The 19,635-nt window shown below is 37.6% G+C and overlaps 1 protein-coding gene across 4 annotated transcripts in view; it reads left to right on the top strand.

Moving 5' to 3' along the window:
• The window catches only part of LOC139148947 (transcriptional-regulating factor 1-like), a 62,173-nt gene that overhangs the window by 30,602 nt on the left and 11,936 nt on the right, over positions 1 to 19,635 (top strand). For 3 of the 4 annotated variants that reach the window (XR_011556045.1, XM_070720416.1, XM_070720418.1), the window contains 9 exons: positions 4,832 to 5,090; positions 5,604 to 6,098; positions 7,380 to 9,244; positions 9,491 to 9,536; positions 9,701 to 9,750; positions 10,838 to 10,924; positions 12,121 to 12,224; positions 14,009 to 14,084; positions 15,141 to 15,229. Coding sequence is in view for 3 of the 4 variants with exons in the window: in XM_070720416.1 (XP_070576517.1) it covers positions 4,832 to 5,090; positions 5,604 to 6,098; positions 7,380 to 9,244; positions 9,491 to 9,536; positions 9,701 to 9,750; positions 10,838 to 10,924; positions 12,121 to 12,224; positions 14,009 to 14,084; positions 15,141 to 15,229 (3,071 nt within the window). In the remaining variant the exon portion in view is untranslated. The remainder of the gene's footprint in view (positions 1 to 4,831; positions 5,091 to 5,603; positions 6,099 to 7,379; positions 9,245 to 9,490; positions 9,537 to 9,700; positions 9,751 to 10,837; positions 10,925 to 12,120; positions 12,225 to 14,008; positions 14,085 to 15,140; positions 15,230 to 19,635) is intronic. The other variant, XM_070720417.1, reaches the window with a different exon arrangement.

Here is a 19,635-nt window from a genome sequence, read left to right as displayed (position 1 = left end):
CAAGGAACAGTGGTCTACTTCCATGTCACTGTGCAATGCTTCTCATTACAACAAATAATAATTTACAAGATAAATCCTTACTCTGCTGTTTTCAGGTGGTGAAGCCAATTGGTTTCACAAAGGTTCAGATACATCTGTCAATGTGTGAAAAGTAGGCATCACTTTACGAATTTGTAGGGCTTCATGTTTGAAACACTGCGTAGTATTCCCCTATAACTTTCAAAGATAGAATATTAAAAGCTGACACCGTTTCTCCTGTTTTTTTCCTCAAGATGGATATTTTTGAAAATCTCTTTTGACCTCAAGGTGGTGAAAGCTTTACTTAAAGCTAATCAATTGAAGGATTTTTCTGCTATGGAGCACATCAAATCCAACTGTGAAGGGTGTAGGATTAGAGTTTGGGATTGTTTTAACATAATTTGGCACTAATCAAAAGTTCAGTATACCCTATCTAAAAATGGAAAAGGTTAGGGAATGAACCTGAAGTCTTTCTCAAAATTTGTTGTACATGAGTTCTTTGCTTTTAGCTGATAATGAGAGCATAATAAAATTAAATGGCTCGTCTGTGTTAAATTTCCATGTACATATGTAAATTTCCATGTACATGTAAAATTACTTGTACACTTTGTATTTAAAGAACAATGACACACAATAACACTTCATTATCCTTGATTAGTTTTAAATTTGAGATCTGTGACACAACTTTGCTTTGACTTAAAAAACAATATGACTGAGTTCTTATCCAAGTTCATGCTGAATGACACCACTTACATGTGTTACATAACAGTTACCGGCAGATGTCAGGGCAACCTAGAGAGTGTGGTCTGAATTACATTGTACTAAATATATATTAAAAGGATGCAAACTAGTCATTGTCACCAGTTTGTCTCTAAAATAATACTGGTATTAGATCTCGGTGCAGATGAGATGCCCTGTCCAAATGTCAATATTCCCTCGCTGTTGTTGCATACTTGGTTATGTTCTCTTCAAAAACGCCTACAACAGCTTTGACCAAGACTTATCCTGCCGATTCACAAAGCATTTAACACAGAGCATGGGATTTTCACCATTGCAGCCGGATGCCATCGGACAGGACATCAGTTTCATGAAAACAGTACACCAAGTGAAATATACACACATACACTTTTTCCAATCTGAAAGTCAGGGTAAGACATATGGCAATATATTTGACCACAGTCTGGAGGGACTGTGATTTGACACAGTCCATTTCACATGTTTCTGTCCCATAGATCAATCTGGCCATGGTTGTTCTGTTGTTAGTTAGGCGGTGAGCTTGCTCAGTTGCCATATGCTTTAATGAGGCTATCAATTTCACAGTACTGCATATTCATCATCAAGACTACAGATATTCAGTCAGCCAAGCGGTACCTGCAGTACCTCATATGTTAGAGCATCATATTGTCATTGTACAACCTTCATGCTGCAACAGTAGACTAATATACAGAACATACCTATGTTGTCCAAAAATCAATGTTCTTCAGGGTTTAAATGGTCTGTGCTGCCATTTGTGTGTACCTTGTTGGTGACAATATATTAATATGCATACAAAAATGTATGTGTATGCTTGTGTTTTGGTAAATCTACACAAGAAATGAAAAGGAAGTCTTGATTTCTTTTTGTTCTAATTTTGCTTTGATACGATAGGAAACTCTGCCATCTTTCCATTTTCAGTGACCAATCGAGCACATCGAACTATGGCCAGGTCAGTTGTCTGTGTACATGTTTCAGTGTACATGTAACTGAAGAATGCAATACCTTCTCAGTGAAAACAGTCACATTTACATTGGGGTCTTCCTATTGTTATTAAAATCAGAACCCCCTCAGATTACATGGATTTTAGAAGATTGTTCTGTTTGGACCCAGTATTCTTCAGTTCTGCCCAGCTTTCTGTCACGTACGTTTTGTTCTGCCTGACACTGTGTGACAGCAACATATTGTGTAGTTGTGCAATATGTCCATAAACAGACCTGTAAAAATACATACATTTATCATCAGTTCCATCAATACTCATAACGAACAGATCGTAAAACATAAAACATATTGCAATAAACAAATACCACAAAATGAGAAATGACGTCTTGGACTTTTAAATAATGCAGGATCTCCTATGGTATCATGAACCATTTTGACATTTTATTTAAGTTTTTGACACTGGAAATTGCTTAGATCAACAAAAATTTATCTTTTTATGTGATGAGATTTTATTTGCCAAATTAGTGTTCAGAACCTTGCACCTCATTGTGAACACTTTAGATGTGTAATCCCAAAACAAAGCTACTGAAATTTGAAGGTTATCAGTCTCCAGTCACATGTAAATGATGTAGTTGTAAAACACTCGTCAAATTTCCTACACCAAATGAAATGATGAGTTTGTAGAAGTTATTGTTAGGAAAATAATAGATAAAGTGTATGTTATTGCTGTAAACTGATGTAATATTATTTCTCTCTCATTAACATGAACAGAAAGATATTTTGAATAAATAAATTTAATATCAATAATGCATAATGTTAACTCCAGTCAAAAGAAGATAATTTTGTACGAATATGTTCACGATACTTAAAAAAATACATTGCAGGCAAAGACGTAAGTACCCGGTAGATCTGTGAAAATGTCCAGAAATGATGTTCTCTACGTGGTATATTCCATGGTTCAATGATTCCAGTGTTCTTGATATGTTTCTCTTTTCCACCCGCTTTTCCCATCCCAACTACCACGATAACAAGGATAGTTTTGATCACATCTTAAAGTGGTGATTGCTATCCTCCTTGTTACAATGATGTTTTTGCTCACGGCTTGAAGACGTGTACCCCAGATATCCAAAGTATTATCAGTATGATGGTAATGTCTGGAGAAGTGAATCAGACAATTAGTGTTTTCCCTGCAGTTATTCATGTGTCTCTAACTGATACAAAGTTCTTGCAGCTTTTCATCTAGGTAGTGCTATTGCCTTTTCTAACTAATGCAGCAAAATGCCAATGTAAAAAACGAATTTACCAGATAACTGCTATTAAAGCATCACTTCATGCTCATTTGTGATACCAATACACCTCATTGGTACTTGTGCCTATTGTGTCCCTGGTTTGACTGTCAATTTACAGCATATTTGGCATTGTTATCTGCCAACAATCCTGAAAGAGGATAACAAGAAAAAAATTTACAGTCTAATTGTTATAAGACTAACATATGGTGTTTTTTCAGAATTGAGAGTTACTGTATAATGGTAAATGTACCAGGGTTCTCCAGTCATTTTACTTGGGTATGCCTATAGGTATATTATCATCAATGCAATCAGATGAAGGGACAGCAGAAATTTTACCAGGGTTCCTGAATTATTTCGTAATGTTCCCCAACCTCAGCAAAAACCCTGTAATTAACAAAAAAACAACAACAAAAAAGAGCACATAAACAGCAAATGTAGTCCAATCGGACATACTGACTGTGAATCATCAGTGTGTTCAGTTAAGGCAGCGACCCCGGCAGCAACCCAGTCACGGTATCAGTGTGTTCAGCCAAGACAGCAACCCAGTCACAGTATCAGTGTGTTCAGTCAAGACAGCAACCCAGTCACAGTATCAGTGTGTTCAGTCAAGAGAGCAACCCAGTCACAGTATCATTGTGTTCATTTAAGACAATTAAACCCAGTCACAGTATCAGTGTGTTCAGTCAAGACAGCAACCCAGTCACAGTATCATTGTGTTCTAGGCAGCAAGACAGTCAAAATATAAAACATGTGCATCAAACAGACATTGCATTATTGAGAAATATATTGAACATCAAAAGGTGTCAGCATTAGAGTAAAGTAGTTGAAATTTCTGAAAGATTTGCATAATCATAGCTGTGTTAAAAGAGTACCTCAAGTAGTATAGTGGGCTCCTTGCGTTGCAAGGTACATGTAGTTGTTTATAGTCATGTGATCAACCAGTTCCAAAGTCTCTAAATTTTCATGCAAGCTTTCAAATCGTCAATATGTGGCAAGTGTTCATCCTTCCTTGAAATATGAGAGCTGCATTTCACCTCAAGCTAACGCGTAAGGAAATGGATCATAATATTTGTCAAATGTCAAATGAATTTCTTGTAATTGAAACTGCAATTGGAATTGTTTTCATAGTAAAATCTGAGGCACATGATTTGTGGCACCACTTAGCCCATTGTGCCCCTATTATTTGTTTCCCATGCAAAGAGAAAGACCATTGTTGCACAGCGTGACAGCTTGTACATTGAGAATTACATGAAAGTCCTAAGCCCAGTACATAAATGAAAAGTAATGAGGCAATAGTTGCTTTTCAAATATTCTGTCAATAGGTCATGACCTTTGCCCTTCACAGTGTGTGATTTTACAGTGAAATTATGACTTAAAAATGGAGTCAACTTGATGCTATTTTTTTTTAATGTTAATTGTTTTTCCTGATATTTTAACATGAAAATGACGACAAAAATGACATAATTAAAATATTTTATAAAATCAGCTTAGCATGGCCTTCTTTATACAATTTACATATTTATTTATTGCAATGCAAACCACTAAATCTCAGTCAACATCATGGAATGGAAACTCCTGTATATTAGAAATGCTTCATTTTTGCAAAAGGACTTCTTTTCATGACACATTACACAGAACTTCCATTTTCAAAACAAAACTTAGAGAGTGTCAAAACATTTACATCTAGAAAAGCTTAGTACTGACAGTGCTCACAATAGAGAAATTATACTATCTGGTCTGTCAATTTTGGTCCTGAATACTGTCCATAATGTTTCAGTGTTTGATGTTTTGGAAACTGTCATTATAAATGAAGGTGTTATTTGTTTCAGGGGTCAGTGTGACCTCAAGGACGTCTGTAACGCCGACACCCGTTGACAAGGACATCAACAACCCCAGCGAATCAAAACCAAAGCCCAAAAAGGGTAGGCCGAGGAGTGGACAGAGTGGACCCAGGTCGCTGGCTTGCCCCGAATGTGCTAAAGTGTTCAGCAGTTCCAGTGCACTCGCTAAGCATAAATTAATTCACAGTGATGAAAGGAAACACGTCTGCCAATTATGTGGCAAAGGATTCAAGAGACAAGACCATTTGTGAGTATAAAGTGTCAATTGCTCGTTCATGCAACCGCCATTGTATGGGTAGGCTGTGTCAATACACAAAAGTGCTCAGTGGTGTTAAGATTAGTACTGAGTTGAGTTTGTATCATAGCTGTAAAGTGATCAACCAGATCTTTTTGATTCATCAACATTGTAAACTTTACATGTAACAGTTGTTAACAGTTATTCTGTTTGTTTCAAGATTCACAAGTTGTGCTAGTCTGTAGCTTTTGAAAGAGAAAGCTGTGACCTTGGTTATGGCCATGTGAAACTATGATCAGCTCGTGTTATTATGCCTCGTTGATTTTGTGTTGACGGTAAGGGAAGCGGTTCGGTTTGTAAGGTGACAATGCAATGAATGATATACTGATTGCATAAGTTAATTTGGCATGTTACAGCTAGTTAATTTGATAATTGCCTTTAAAGTCCAAAATGTATGCATTCTCAATGTATTCAAATGCCATTACTGTAACAGTTTGTTCCAATGTGTTAATTTCTCCACTGTAGATCTGGTCATATGTTAACGCATCGTACACAGAAACCGTACGCATGCTCACAGCCAGGATGTGAGAAAAGTTACTGCGATGCAAGATCACTCCGTCGTCATATGGAATCCCAGCATGCAGTTAATCCTAATATGATATCACCAGCCAGAAATAATCAAACTGGCCCTGTAGGACTTGCCACAGACTTTTCAAACTTGAATCACAGTTTTTCAAATGAAGCCAACAAAATGGAAGAGACATCATCAAGCAGTGCGGCACTCCATTACTTTGCAATGGCTGCACAGGGACAACAGACTGATAAACCATCTGACAGTGATGTCAAATCTGAGATGTATCGCATGGATGCCTACATAACAGGTGGATTTGACCAGGATGAGAGCCAAGAAAGCAGCAGGAGTGATGAGCAGGAAATTGGGAAAAACAGTGGATTTCCAGTGAGTCTATATCCTCCTGGCATTGGACCTCAAGGATTTGGCAGATTTGACATGCCTCACAGGTAGGACATTTTTTCCTGATTCCAAGTTCACATTGTAGTTTTTGATTTGTCTAGAAGTGGATGTGTGATCAGTATTTCATGTACTCTGTCAAAACTTTAAATCTCATTCTTTTTTCTTTTTAACACATGGCGCAGTGTTTGTATCATAATCATTTCTAAGCTCCTTTGAAGATGTTAAACTTAAGATATGTCAGCTGTAGTGGGCTCAATGTTTCCAATTTACCAAGAAGACTTGAGTTTTGCAACAGATTAATCAAAATTGTCCTGACCAGGTTTAGATCTTCAACTGCAAAAAACAAACAAACAATAGGTCAGGTAAAATAAACATGGTTGCTGGCATCTAACCCACTAAATTGTTCATGAAGATGACAGCTGCTGCATTAGAGAAAGGTTAATTAATATGAAATATTAATCAATATTTGTTTTAAACATTAGAATACAGTGATGCTCTTCTTTAGAATTTGAGTATGTAAAGGGAATCTTTGTTGGAAATATTATAACAACCCTGTCAAAGTTTGCCTTACAACTAATTATGAATCATTTGCCGCTTTGTAAGTCTTATATAGGTAATAGTGAGATTTAGAAACTCACTAACGATGTAACAATTCTACTGTTGAAGTGACGATGTCTTTTAACGAGTGTACCAATTGTCTTTGTCATGTCAGCTTTACAGAATGTATGTTGCTGTGAAACTGTCAGGGAACCTTTTTTCTATTGAAAATCTTGGTAAATGGTTTTACTCCGGAGTAAAAAGGATGTATGGTGTTCTTCAGATTCATGTGATGACAATACAAACGTGTACAAATGCGTGTTCTGTTTGTGTTTGTGCACATGGTTTTGTTTGTACCGTGATTCATTTGAATTCCAGGTTTAACCCATTACTTCCTATCAAAAAAAGAAGTGTTCATTGTGTGGAAAAGAAGTGTAAATTTTGTGAACTTGTTTTGTGCTCTGAAACCAGGTGAAATTAGCATTACTCCACAGTTGTGAAGTATCAAAACCTTTTCACCCCATTTCCCTATGCAGAAGTCCATCTTTGCCATTGTAAACAAAGGGATTGGACCAAACCATTGTGGTGAAAGGGTTAAGAGACGTTTTTTGTTCCTCTACTGAAAACTTAGGAAAAAAGCTAGATTTATCTATGTGACTGGAAATTCCTACATCCTTTCTTTCACATTTGTCTGTTGTTGGACTACCCATCACAGGTACATTGTCAGTTTTACACGGCATATCAGGTACCCTATTTGCTAATTAAAGTTGTCGTGAACATTTTCTGTGCAGGGAAGAAGATAAAAAAAGTGTTGAATGCTCAGTGTGCAAGAAGACATTCAAGAGTGTTCCAGCCTTGAATGGACACATGCGATTACATGGTGGTTATGACAGAAATAAACCTCCTGATTTCAGACAAAAAGAACCTGAACAGTTGCCGCAACAACAAAAGCCACAACAGCAAAAAGATCAGCAACAGCCGCAGCCTCAACAGCATCCGTCGCCGCAGCAGATTCAACACCAACAGCATCAGCTGCCTCAGCAGCAGCATCAGTTGCCACAGCAACAGCACCAGCAGCCACCGCAGCAGCAGCAACAGCCGCAGCAACTTCAGCAGCCTCAGCAGCTACAGTCACAGCAACAACAACAACAACAACATCACCACCAGCAGCAACTGGTTGCACAGCAACAGCATCCAACAGAGTTTGTGACTCAAATGAATCAGCAACACAGCCAACAACTTCAGCCGCAGGAGATTAAGAGAGAGTACAAATGTGATATTGATGTAGAGTCTCATCAACAACAGCAGCAGCAACTGCAGCAACAACAACAACAGCAACAGCTGCAACAGGAACAACAACAGCAATTTGAACTACAGAGGCAACAACATGAACAACAGCAACAACAACAGCAACAACTGCACAGAGAACAGCAGTTAGAAGAATTTAAACGCCAACAGCAGCAGCTGGAACAACAGAGACAACAACAGCTTCAAATTGAGCAACACAAACAATTGCAACAAATAGAGCAGCAACGGCAGCAGCAGCAGCAACAACAGCAACATCACCATAATCTGCAGCAACAGCAGCAGAATATACTGCAGCAGCACCACCATGCACAACAGCTCAAACAACATTTTGAACAACAACAGCGCCAGCAACAATTACAACAACAATTGGAGCAACAGCGGCAACTGCAGTTGCAAGTTGAAAGACAGAGGCAGCAGCAAGCACAACAAACAGAGCAGCTGTCACAGTTTCAAGATCCACCATTTTCTACTGCAGGAAGCATTACAGGACATCATCAGTTTGTCTCACCGACTTCATTTCCTTATAATTTATCCATATCGAAACCTCCACAGTTTCAAACTAGCAGTAATATGCCTGTAAGTACATCAACATCAGAGGCTCTGAGGAGGTTAATAAAAAGTGACCTGAATCCAACTCCGAATCTGACTCCAAATCTACCCGCTGTACCTATCAAATCAGAGTCACCAATGGCGGTAGAAAACATTCCAAGTAACAACAATAATAATAACAATCCTGCCTTTGGTCAAAAGACTGTCAGTGTTTCAGTGGCTGATGAGCCTCCCACTCTGACTAAAATTATAGCAGAGAGACAGGAACAAACTAAAGAAACGAGAATTCAGAGTAGTCCACAAAATATATTTTTCAAAACAGAGACTCAGACAGAGTCACATGCCAGATCTAATTTGGATATAGAGACGGACTCTAGGGAAGGAGAGAAAGATAAAAAGAATGTGCAAAACCATAACAACAATGCTGGTAAGTTGGCTGTGCCTCCCAAACCTCAAGGGGATCTGTTCCGAAACCCGGCAAGGTTGCCATCCAGCCCAACCAAGAAACGCCATCGTCCAGAGCCAATCATTATCCCGTCATATGTACACACAGGCATGGCAGGCAGCCCTCATATCTATCAAAGCCAGATGAGATCACCCAGGGACTTTAACAAGAGTTCCAAAGGAATGACGCCGCCTCCTTATACCCCACCTCCGATGCTCAGTCCCATCCGTACTGGCTCAGGACTGTACTTCACACTTGCCAACAGCAATTCTGGAAATCTGCCCACACCAAGGTCAGCCATCATACCGCCGCTTACTCCGAAGACACCAAGTATGCTACAGTTACACAGGCAGAGTAAGTCAATCTATTGATTGTACATGGTTTGTTGGTCAATAATGAAATATAATCAAGAAACATACCCACCTGAACTCTCTTGGATATGTAACAAGCTACGCATCAGAAGATCAATGCATGAATTGACTGCCAAGTTGTTACTCTGCACAAATCCATATTGAGTTGAGTTTTTCTCTTCTTACAATCCATAGCTCAATCAATTCTTGGTTGAAACCGCTGCTTAAACTATCTGACAATGTCTTGCAGGTTCTGTTGGAGGTGTTGAAGACAGCGAGGTGCTCTATGTTGAACCGTGAGTATCACTCTGTTAGTGACATCTGTCAGACTTTAGAAATTTGCTGTGAAAAAAATGGAATTTTTGAAACACATTTATTCAGGAGACATCGTCATTTGCCACCAAACTGATAATATTAACATTGATTTCTTGATGTACGCATTTTTTTCTCTCCTATTTAGGAAAATCAATGTTGGTGAAGAATACCAAGCACAGATTCCGCCCTTCAGAGGTAAGGCCATCTTTTGCCAGCATAGATATTATATGATGTCCTGGCTCTGGAATTTCCTTACTGATGTCTGTGTTGATCCAAAGAGTATACTTTCAGATGGTTTTTGCAGTCTACAAGAAATCAAAGATACATCACCATGGTATCTGCAGCCCACTGTCTCTCTCAGGGACGGCTGTTGATAACTGTCAAGTCAAATTTTGTTGAACATATGCCCAATATTTGATGATTTTGTGGATCATTACTTCTTACAAGCTCAGTTAGCTTTGATGTAATGTCTATCCAATTCCCATAAGTACTTTGGATGTTTGTTTTTAAACATTTGCAGTTTTATCAGTGTTGTAACAGTTTTTTGAGCTTGAGATGTCTTCAGCAGAAGGGTGTGTTCAACAGTGTTGAACTTGGCAAACAGGATTTATCGTGGTTGGTTATTGAAGAAAATGGCATCAAATTTCTATCAATGAAATGCTGGTATTAAATCACATGATATATCAATCTCTTTCTGTAAGAAGTAAAGTACTTTTGATCTTTGTCCTCATGCTATGTCATCAGCTGTATTAGCAGTATTAACATTTACTGTGAAGACTTGAAGTTTGACTTTTGTTGCAATAAAATGAGAAGATCTGTGACAAGGGTGTGTTAGTTTAGATGTAAGGAAATTCTTACATGTATCAACCACATCTGATATTTTTGCCAGACTCCAGGGTATTCCATATGCAGATTTTTAGAAGCAATGTAACACAGTTTGCTGTCCATGGAGGAAAATATTATTTTGTGTCGGTCTTTTTATGTCGCATCGCTGCATGTTACCGTGTGATCTCATTGTCTGTCATTTACTGACAGAAACTGCTACAGTATTTTTGCAACTATTTTGATAGTTTCCCTGTTCATTTTCCTTATATGAATATCAGTGTTGCAGATGTCTGTTTGTGTAGGCATCCAGAAAGTCGTTGGCAAAGTGGAAGTAAATTTATAGGGCGAAGATAGTGGTGGTGAGAGAGCCTAGGTCTGACAAAAAGGAGTTACCAGAATATTCAAACTCACAAACTTTGGATACTTAAAAAATGATTACTGTTGTTTAACTTTTCAGCTAACAGGGATGATCTGTGGAAAGACAAGGAAAGAGAAGTACTGGTATGGCATCCTGATACCGATTCACTTTATGAGGAAGATGAAAGTATGTCAAAAACAAACTTCTGTTATATTTCTTCAAAGAGTTTATGTTGAATTTACATGTACTTTGGCTTTTCTCTGTCCTCAACTTTCTTTGATCAAATAAACTTGTTGAAAGAGATGATATTTTCAAGCAATGTGCAGGAAGTAATATGGTATTGATTCTTCAGCGTTCATATGTCAAGTAGTTATATTTTAGAAGAGTGCTGCAACCAAATTAACCACAACAACATTTATTAGGCATGGTGAATATTTCAAAAGAGAAAAATTGTTCCTTTATATGACTTAAAGCCCCACAAGCTGTAACTCTTGAAATCTGTTTACCTCAAAATATCTTCCTATTCTCTACTGGTTTTCTCTGAATTCTACCCTCTTAAGGGATATGGGTTTTTACTACATTATGAAACCACTCCTTTGTGAAACATTTGACAAATAAATTCAAAGCTCACTATGGTCATTTTGATTTCCGTCATTTGCAAAACTTGGTAATGTTACAAAGGAAACAGAATATACTTTACACAGTTGAAAACATTCACCCCTATGGATTATGTTGGACTACTCTGTGCAGTGTATGTGAAGTTTTCAGTGCAGATATGCAAAGTATCCATGGATTTTACTTTTTTGCATGGGGCTGCGATTTCATGAGTGGGCACACATTTAATCACAGTGTAATCCTTATCTTGTTCAAAATTGCACATACTGTCCGAGAGGGCAAATAAGTGTATACACACACATAAATTAGTACATTCTCACAAACTTATTTTAGTTTGAAAGTAAAATCATAAAATGATGCTAAAAGATACAGCTAGTGGGGCTTGAACGTGCTCATTTCTTCACATTACTCCAGGACATTATTGTAGGACTTCAGTTATTTCCATAATTTTCTGTTACATGGTCTCGTAAAGCACACATTTGTCATTTCTCAAAGTGACTTAACCAGGTTTTTCATGAAAAGTACTGCTGAACCAGAGAGTTACACAAATCATTGATGCAAGAGCACAACAGTTGGTGTTTTAGAACCATTCACCCATTCATATTCACTCTCATTTGTGAATTCTTGCTTGGCATGGCTGTACAAATTGTTGCATTCATTGCAAGCTGACTCACAAATATTGAAGTACATATAAAACACAAAGGACTTGACTCTCAGCTGACATTGACCAATCCACCAAATATTTCGCTTTGTCTGGTTTTTTTCAGTTGAGAGTTTTCTTGACTTTGCCTGTTCAGCTGCAATACCTGGTGGAGCATCAAACTCAGAATATGCTGTGCATTGCCTCCACAGATGCAAAGGAAATATTATGGTAATAAGAATAACCATCCTGTCTATCACTAAACTACAGTCATCAAATGCAATACAGTACAAAGATTTTCTCATGATAATTAGTCAAGAAACTGATTTTTTTGTCCGTTTGTCAGTATTACCACCATATATTAGTGGCCTATTGCAGAAACTCAAATGATCAGAATTTAATGTATTTATGGATACTAAATGATCAGAATTTAATGTATTTATAGATAACAAAGGAAACACCTTTTCAGACACTTGGTTACTTTGACCAGAAATGTTACACAGCAGTCACTGTGAAAGTGATGCTATAATTAAAATGCTTTGATAATAGTTTTAAATGACACTGAACAATGAGAATGACAACAAAAAGTCACTCTTTAGTAAAATTAGTTGGTCAGAATTTTATATTTAGAACTGGCAAATGTGTTTTCAGATGACAAATATCGTCTGACTAAAAATAGCTTTGTGTATAATTTACATATGAAGGGTTGAACTTTCATTTTTCTGCCCACATGGCATGACTATTCTGTGATTTTTATGCACCACATCGTAGGGTTAGTCTATCAAAAACTTTTGTCATTTTAATGTTCTTAAATGTGTGTGCATACAGTTAACATTTCATGATTATAAGTAATAAATTAAGGGTTTAGTTGAATGCAGAGTTGAAAAAATGCATGAAAATTGCATTTAAATCAAGTGTTATTGTGTGCAGGAAATCTGGTACCTATGAAGTTCAAGCTATGACCAACTGAGTCTGTTGAAACAATTTCAACATTGTGTCTCTTCAGTTCCTTTCATTATATCCATTTCCTCTCAAAAAGTCAGTACTTTGCATAATTTGTATGGTATGATATAAAACTGCTCTAGATACATTTATTTGTACACCATGGTTAAAGTGCTCTGTCTTTGCCGTGGTCTAAGAATGAATTGATCCTTGATGATTCAAACCAGAAAGAATTCTGGGATATCCCATGTATTTTGATACGTTACATGTCATATAATTGTTTTCATGTTTTGTAGATAGACTATAGGTGAGCAATACAACAGTCATTGTCTTATAGGTAACAAAGGATATAGCTTTTGACCCAGAAAATTGCATAAATTTACTTCGTGGAAAAGGCTAAATTGTTCTATGCAGATTAAAGTGATTTCAAAAATTTTGCCAAGTCTCTTTATAGCACCTTGTTTTGAAGTCAGAAGAGGGATGGGAAATGTGTGTGTCTGGTATTTCTTTCACTCAGATATTTTCCATAGCTGCTGTCAAAAGATTAAAACTTGCAGTCAATAAGTTCTATAGCTGCTGTCAAAAGATTAAAATTTGTAGTCAGTCAGCGTGAATGACTGCTGATTTTTAAAACCATTGCAAGGCATAGCTTTAACAAAATATCATAATTTTGAACTCCAAACTACTTCAAGTCTCCTCTAGATAAAATCTGGAATGAGGAATTGTAGATTAGCTTTTTGTTCACCCATTATTCCTCAAAAACGTGACTTCAGTGAATTCATCTAAACTTCATGAAGAGCCAAAACTCATCATTTACATATGCATTACAACTTTCTTTTGTGGTATGATCTACTAAATACAGCTAGCAGGAGGCTAGCTGATGCCATAGCCATTATCATCATAGCCCACATTGTTCTTCAATTTCTGTAGATAATCTACCGCGGACTCTTCCGAAGACAATATCTGTATCTCTGCAATGCTTTGATGCTCTGTATATTTTCATTTATGTAATTTTTTCTCTTCATATTTAAACATTGTTGAGAATTCATCGTTACATTTTGTTTGTTTTGCAGACTGCATTAAATATGGTAATGAATAAGAATCCAATGTTATTAGAAAATGATCCAATGAAAGATTATCATTATACATGTAAGTAAAGAAAATGAATTGAAACGGACAGTAGCTGTAATCTTTGATTATTTTTACACCAATTTTGTTTTCTGATGTGTCATGTTCTGGTTCTACTCCATAGTGCATGTTGTGTTTACTATTCGGTTTGTCAACACAGTGTCTGTGCATTTAAAATCCAGCATTATTGTTTACATTTGAATTCTTGTCAAGATCAGAATTCACTCGTCAACATAAGCAATGCAGTCCACACATGTACAGGTTGAGTTGACAAGCTGAATACTAGGTATCTCAACATGCTTTAGAGAGAGTGGAACAAGATACTTAAGTTGATTTTAAATATAAAAATAGTGAAGAAATCAAAAGTTACAGCAATGGTCACTTTAATTGTGAAGCAAACTTACAGTTACTTTTATTGTGAAGCAAACTGGATTAATCATAAGGTGTTCAAAATCATTGCAAGGGGCTCTTCTTCCAATGCCAAAAGTGTTTCGAGAGTGTTAAATTTATCCTTTCACGTGCAAAACTACATTGCCTGTAATCATTGATGGAATGGCAAAAATAAGGTACAATTGACAATTGTAAAGTGCAGTATATTAGATCAAAGAGCAGAAACGTCAACCAACATTTCAGATGTGTTGACTTTTTACAGTCAGTGTCATGAGATTGTTTCTGAGATTTTGCTGCATTTAGAGATTGTTCCATAGCTCTGCAAAGACATTGAAACTTGAAAAGAGAGGAATATAAATTAATGAATAAATCCGAAAATAATCGTTCATTTTGCCCAACATTGAAGTGTTCACAGTTCACACTGACATATACTGAGTTCTCCAGCCTCATAAGAGAAACTGCCAATAGCTACTATTTCAGCAAGAGTGCGAGTCGTTTTCTGTAATTTTACAGAAAAAAATTTTATTCATTCCTGAAAACCGCAGTGATAAAATATCTACAAAATAGGGACCAAAACTACTTTTTTCCAGTTTCTTTGTAATGGTATCCTTGATTAAAATGTTACAGAAAGTGGCATGTGGTAATGAGCAAGTCTATTGATCATGTTGTGTGCTTTGTGGTTCACAGGGTCAACTCTTTGGACAAAGAAGGAAAGAGTATCGTTCAAACATGCCTATATCAAACACGGCAAAGATTTCCATCTCATACAAAAAGAGGTTGGTGATATATCTCTGAACATAAAAACCATATTGTTTTCACATATTATATTGTATTGCTGTGTGTTGTATTGTTGTGCATTGTACAGAGACATTTGCATAGTGTGTTGTGATAAACTTCATTGACTGATATTTCTTGCCTCGTAGTGTTCCTGATAGATTTAATCTAAATGGCCAAAGTAAATGTTTTACCAACCATAAATGTTAACTCAAGCTCATCAGAAGAACTGTGCGCTGAATTGATAAGATACAATTATGTAGAAATCACACAAGTGCACCATGTACATTTTTAATCGTTCTCAGCATTTCTCTGATTCATCCAACATTTCTATGTTAATATAACTCTTTTCTTTGAATCTTTTGTGGTTTATTCTAATACAATAGTGTATTATTGTACTTGGGCCTCAGCCCAAGTACATTTGTTTTCATTCCGTGGGAAAAAACTGTAAGGTATAACCATTTCTGGCTGAGACCAGGGAGGGCAAAAATGTATTGGCTTCATCTTTCTTGGCATAATAAATGGCGTAATGATGTTAACTGAATGGAAGTGCTGCTCTCAGCCAGTCTTGAATAAGTGAGATGTGAATATAAATGCTTCTCTATCTGAGTTTTTGCTACAAAATCTTCTGAATATAATCAAAATGTGCATCGAAATGCAACAATTAATGCACCCTCCGTTTACTAGGCGATGGCACGACCCTTGCTACACCCACTGGACGAGCCAAAGTGGGAGGGGTAATTTCGGTTTGGTCGAACAGGAGGGCTCGAGACCAGAATTTAACATTTAAACTTGAAACATGTTTAATCACTGACAAGATGTGGATTAATGTTAATCAAAGAGAAAGTTTGAAAAGGAAAGGTTTTATATCCCGGACACAATGAAAAACATTACGACTGGAAACTGTACCCCCGGTTGAGAATAGTAACGCCCACAGCGATGGAAAACACTTATCCTTGAGCTGAGAAAACCAGACCATCATTTCGAAATAGAGCTGCAGATTCGAGAAGCTCGTTAAAAATAGCTAGGTACACCCCGTAAGGGGTGGTTTCGAGTCTTGAGGGCAAATTTCGCCTCCTTCATTTAGAAATCGTACGTTTGTTTTTCCAGGGGAACACATCATTTGACACAAAATTTGCATGAAAAGGGGTCGCCAGTAAGCACGTGGTCAAATCTGGCATAAGAAACAATATGAAATGTTGGGTAAAGCCAGTCCAAAATAAACTGCTTTGAACTTTTGTGTTTTGTAATTTATACTACTGCAGTAACATGACTTTTTTTGACAACATCACACAATGTAATACGTTTTGAAACTGAATACCCCGACGTATTCTGTGTCCCCTTTGCTAAAAAATACGGTATGCCGATTACCATGTAAGGAGATGATGACGTCAAGACAGATTTGTAGTGCGTTTGGTCTTGGATGGTGCACGAAGTTTTGTCGAGGTAGCTTGTGTATTTATTTCCTAAATGGGAGATATTAGGGTCGATCTAAAAGGCCGAAAAATGTTATGATACTCTAAGCGAGCTGAACTCCAATGCGAATGGTTGGATAATTTGGAGGATGTCTAGACTGATCTCGTCTCATTTATTTGGCGGTCAGTATTGAATTTCAACTGCGTCACAAGTTTGCGAAATGAGTATTCCGTCGAACGGTCAACGAACGATATTTTAGAAATCTGGAGACATGGCACATCGCAGTTTTATTTTAGTATTTTATATTTTACAAAAGATGTAAGAAGCAATGATTTTGTTGAAAATTCTGAAAAAAATATAGGAAGATTTGATCGCGAACACATTTTCACTTGGGGGTCAACTAGCCCTGCGTACGATGCTGTGTGTTCCGCTACAGCCCTGCAAAGACCCGTACGTTGGGTCGGTGACTTCAAATCCATTTTGGGACTTGACGTAAAAAGCCAAATTACTGCCGAAATTCAGCGTTCTTGGGCCCAAGTCGTATCCCAGCCTACCTCAGCTACTCGATCGCTTCCAAAAATGACAGTCTTTTATTCACTTCTCGTAAATAACCGTCGATGTCGGCAACTCTCTCGCTGGCCCTGCGTACGATGCTGTGTGTTAGCTGTAGCACATAGCATCGTACGCAGGGCTAGGGGTCAACATGGGGTCGCAGCCATGTTGCCTCAAAACTTATTTCTGTCTGCACTCAAAACTCAAAAATGTCGCATATGAACCTGAAAAATCGATGTAATTTTGTCAAACTTCGGCGAAATTTCAGCCTATAGACAAAATTTCATCTAGGTAAGGTAAATTTACTGAAATTTGATCGACAAATAATCCTGAGCGTTGAACGTGACAGCTCGCCTTCTCCGGGAAGTCATGCATCCGGCCACAGTCGCTCGAGAGCTATTCAGCTCTGGGACTATTCGCCCCATAGACGAGTATACAGAAGCGAGAAATACCTCGCTTCTGTATACTCGTCTATGGGGCGAATAGTCCCAGAGCTGAATAGCTCTCGAGCGACTGTGATCCGGCCAGCTGCCCATATGGCCGGGTGCATGAGATTGTTTTCAAGCGACGGCGGCAGACCGTACGGGGCTCTGGATATGAACCTACCGCCGGTAGCTGTAATAACTGTTGCGTTGTTTTTAATCACCACGGACGAAGTCCGAGGGGACTTATAGGTTTGGTCATGTCCGTGCGTCCGTCCGTCCGTTCACGCCTACAGTACCCAACCCCATACAGATGCACGTCGATTTGTTTCACAATGCTATCAAATTTGGCCATGTTAGAGGACTTTTTAGTTTACACCTCCATAGACTCCCATGTATAAGGCAGTTCTCCATAGACTCGCATGTATGATGCCAAGAAAAATAAAAATTTAGTTTCTCATCGTATTCATATTGCCTAAAGGATGCAGTGACACAGTTTTTTTGTCCCCACGGATAAAGTCCAGGGGGCTTATAGATTGGCTCATATCCGTCAGTGAGTGCATCAGTGAGTCCATCGGTTCACGCAGATATCTCAGACATTTTGACAAAATATCATGTGACCTTGGTGACCTTTGACCTCAAATATACATTATTGTCCATGACTCAGTAACCACAAGTGCTAAACCTTTCATATTTGGTATGACGGGACACCCTATGATGCCACATATTGTACTCCATTAATTATGTGCATATCTAATTATGAGCGAGCCAATAGAGCAAGAGGTCTGATTTCTGGTATATAGGGATAAGTTAACAATATAATTTGTTTGACAAAACTTCACGTGACCTCAATGACCTTTGACCTCAAATATACATATTTGTCCACAACTCAGTAACCACAAGTGCTACACCCTTCATATTTGGTATGAAAGGACACCTTATGACACCATATATTGTACCTCATTAATTATGTGCATATCTTATTTTGAGCGAGCCAATAGAGCTAGAGGTCTGATTTTGGTATATAGGAATAACTTAGCAATACAATTATTTGGACAAATATATATATTTGAGGTCAAAGGTCATTGAGGTCACGTCACAGTTTTGCTACATCCTTCATATTTGGTATGATAAGACACCTTATGACACCACATATTGTACCTCATTAATTATGCGCATATATAATTTTGAGCGCGCCAATAGAGCTAGAGGTCTGATTTTTGGTATATAGGAATAACTTAGCAATACAATTATTTTGACAAAATGTCACGTGACCTCCATGACCTTTGACCTCAAATATATATATTTGTCCACAACTCAGTAACCACAAGTGCTACACCCTTCATAAATGGTATGATGGGACACCTTATGACACCACATATTGTACCTCATTAATTATGCGCATATCTAATTCTGAGCAAGCCAATAGAGCTGGATGTCCGATTTTTGGTATATAGGGATAACTATAGGGTAGAAATCTAAATATGCCCATCTAAATATTAGACATCTACCATCGAGAACAAAAGAAATTTGCTGTAATTTGAATATTTAAGGAGTTTAAGCAATTCCCGCTATAAATAAAGAACCCCTGCCTCAAACTCCACAAAAGTTGCTAGACATATTTTGCCGTTGTCATGCCATTGCTTCGTTTAATAACCAGTTAATCAAATGCCTCATTGACAGGAGGAAATTCAAGACCATATTTTAATAGTAGTATATATTGTCCTCAAAATTACTCTATCACGGCCCAAGTACTCATTGCCTTCAGCAATACTGCCTTGTTATTATTATTATATGTACTTGGGCCTCAGCCCAAGTACATTTGTTTTCATTCCGTGGGAAAAAACTGTAAGGTATAACCATTTCTGGCTGAGACCAGGGAGGGCAAAATGTATTGGCTTCATCTTTCTTGGCATAATAAATGGCGTAATGATGTTAACTGAATGGAAGTGCTGCTCTCAGCCAGTCTTGAATAAGTGAGATGTGAATATAAATGCTTCTCTATCTGAGTTTTGGCC

The sequence above is a fragment of the Ptychodera flava genome, chromosome 14 (genome assembly GCF_041260155.1).
Source record: "Ptychodera flava strain L36383 chromosome 14, AS_Pfla_20210202, whole genome shotgun sequence".
Classification (NCBI taxonomy): domain Eukaryota; kingdom Metazoa; phylum Hemichordata; class Enteropneusta; family Ptychoderidae; genus Ptychodera; species Ptychodera flava.
Note: the sequence above shows the minus strand (reverse complement) of the source record. Positions and strands in the feature narration are given on the sequence as shown.